Source organism: Lactuca virosa, chromosome 7 (assembly GCF_052849685.1).
Source record: "Lactuca virosa cultivar CGN04683 chromosome 7, Lactuca_virosa_CGN04683_v6, whole genome shotgun sequence".
Classification (NCBI taxonomy): Eukaryota; Viridiplantae; Streptophyta; class Magnoliopsida; order Asterales; family Asteraceae; genus Lactuca; species Lactuca virosa.
This window is the reverse complement of record NC_136432.1, coordinates 85,197,686-85,200,518: the sequence shown is the minus strand read 5'-3', so window position 1 is coordinate 85,200,518 and position 2,833 is coordinate 85,197,686. Positions and strand designations below refer to the sequence as shown.

Here is a 2,833-nt window from a genome sequence, read left to right as displayed (position 1 = left end):
TGACCCGATTGACCTTTTTTGCCGGTAACTCATTTAATAGCCGGTAATCGAGTTGATGTGGCTACTAACGCTTACCTGGAAGATGACGAGGACATCATTAAATGAAGAAGGGTTAATCGAGCTGGAAAAACCTCTCTTTCTACTGCGACGATTCTAGGGTTTTTACTGTGAGGGAGATACGAATTCGAGTCCGAGGGAGATACGAGTTGGAGCCTTGAAGATGGAAGGTGTGTTGGACTTTGACACAATCGACGTAGAACTAGATGAAGACCTTCTAAAGAAACAAAGTAGGAGATGTAGAGATGAGTTCTTGAACTCACTGTCTCTTGACGATGAAGATGAAGACTTCATAATCCCATTATTCGAGAATGTTGAAGATGATGAAGCACCCGTGGAAGAAGAACCTTTGGATGACGAACAGGAGGAGGAAGAAAATGTAGATGAAGTTGTGGATGAAGAGGAAAATGATAGTGAAGCTCAGTTTAAATATTCCACACATGATCCAAACGTGAAATGGAATAGAATGAAACCTCAAGAGGGAGAAAGGTATGAATCTCCACAGCAACTTAAACTCTGTTTAACAAATCATGTCATATCTAAAGGTTATCATATTAGGTTTAATAAATGTGATAGTGTTAGACTACATTGTGTGTGTGCTAGTGATCATGAGAAATTCGGTTGTCCTTATTATGTTAAAGCCTCTTGGATGAGCACTGAAAAGTCATTCCAAATAAAGAAAATGTATCCACATCATACATGTGTCAAGAATTTTAACAATGGAAAACTTATGGGACCAACATGGTTAGCTAGACAATTCCTTAAATAACTTATTAGGACACCTAATTTGAAAGCTAAGGAAATCCAAGAAAAAGTTCAACACAAATTTCACACTAAGATTTCATGGGTAAGGAGTTATAGGGCTAGATGTAGGGCAATGTCCATGATTGAGGGAAAATTAGGTGATCACTATGCAAGGGTGTGGGATTATGGTGGTAAATTGCTAAGATCCAATCCAGACAGCACCATTAAAATTTGTGTTGAAGACAACAATGATGGTACAACTATTTTCAAAAAGATGTACATATGTTTCAAATCAATCAAAGAAGGGTGGAAGATGGGTTGTAGGGATTGATGGATCTTTTCTGAAAGGGCAGTGTAAGGGACAATTATTAACAGCCATAGGTAGGGACCCAAACAATCAAGTTTTTCCCATAGCTTGGGCTGTAGTTGGCATTGAGAATAAATTTAACTGGAAGTGGTTCCTTCAGTTGTTAGAGGTTGCCCTTGGAATGGATGCAGGAAGGGGCATGTGTGTAATTTCAGACCAACATAAGGGTCTTCTTGAGGCAACAAAGGAGGTGTTACCATATGTTGAGCACAGACAGTGTGCACGACATATCTATGCCAACTTCAGAAAAGTATATAGTGGAATTGAGTTAAGGAACCTATTCTGGAAGGCTGCCAAATCAACTGTAGAGGGGGAATTCAAGAATCACATGGATGAGATTAGACAGATTAGCCCAGGTGCTTATGAACATCTAATGGCAAGGGAGCCAAATACATGGTGCAGGGCTTTCTTTTCCACTGGATTAGCCTGTGAGGCTGTAGAAAATGGTATGACAGAATGCTTCAATGCAATTATACTTGATGCTAGGAAGAAGCCACTACTGACCATGCTTGAAGAGATAAGGCTATATATGATGGACAGGTTTTACAACCTCAGGGAGTTAGCTGAAAAATGGGAAGGAGATGTGTGTCCATCTGCAATTAAGAAAATGGAGGAATTTGGTGAGGACTTGAAGTAAGTTCTCCTTGTTTTGTATACATTTATGCTAAGTTATTAATAACTTTTATGCTAATTTAGTAATAACTTTTATTTGCAGGTTTTGGAGGGTACACCCTAGTGGGCAAAATGAATTTGAAGTTAGAAATGGTCTTGAATCATATGGAGTCAACATAGAGAAAAGGAGTTGTGCATGTAGACTTTGGGATGTATCAGGGATACCATGTGTCCATGCCCAAGCATCTATCATGTTAACTCATCAGGATCCAAAGACATTTATCAGCGGGTGGTTTGGTAAGACAATGTATATTTCAAGTTATAGTTCTAACATTCTACCTGTTAATGGCAACAATTTATGGGCAGAAGCTCCTTATATTAAGCCCTTACCCCCCTTAGAGAGGAGGATGCCAGGCAGACCTACTGTGAAGAAGAAAAGACATGTCTCACAGAGGGATGACAAGTTCTCTCAAGTGTCCTCAAAGGGCAGAACTGTCCAATGTCAAAACTGTCAACAAAAGGGGCACAACAAGAGAACCTGTAAAAATCCACATGCTGAACCAGATCCTAAACCCAAAAAGAAAATAGGCAGGCCAAGATTGGACCCTAGTCTAACCTAATGGACAAGACGTGGTAGAGGGAGGAGAATGGGAAATAGAGGAGATGGTAGGGTACCCAGAGGTGGGGGTGGCTTTCATAGTTGGTTTGAAAGAGGTGAAACCTCAAATACAGTACCACCCAAAAAAAGGGTCAATGAAGAATATAAATCTGAAGAGATGGTGGATGTAGATGTGATGAGTGATGGAGATGGGCTGGATATGGCAGATATGGACTACATTACACAACAAATTATAGAGTTGAGGAAATCAGGTTACACTGATGTAGACATTATGAGATGCCTTGGAATTACAAAAGCTCATTTAGAAGAGTTTGGATATGTGGTAAAGTTTCATTTAGTGTTTATGTATATGATTAAGTGTTTTTTACTATTTTTTTCTGTTTTAGGCTGCCAATGTTGAAGGTGGACTGGAAGGAGATGGACAGGGTAATGAA

At 39.5% G+C, this 2,833-nt stretch overlaps 1 protein-coding gene across 1 annotated transcript; it reads left to right on the top strand.

Moving 5' to 3' along the window:
- Window positions 1-220: 220 nt before the first annotated feature.
- On the top strand, window positions 221-2,400 carry LOC145126875 (uncharacterized). Its single transcript, XM_079062158.1, has 3 exons — window positions 221-546; window positions 1,076-1,801; window positions 1,884-2,400. The coding sequence occupies exons 1-3, from the start codon at window positions 221-223 to the stop codon at window positions 2,398-2,400; spliced, it is 1,569 nt and encodes a 522-aa protein (XP_078918284.1).
- The last annotated feature ends 433 nt before the right edge of the window (window positions 2,401-2,833 follow it).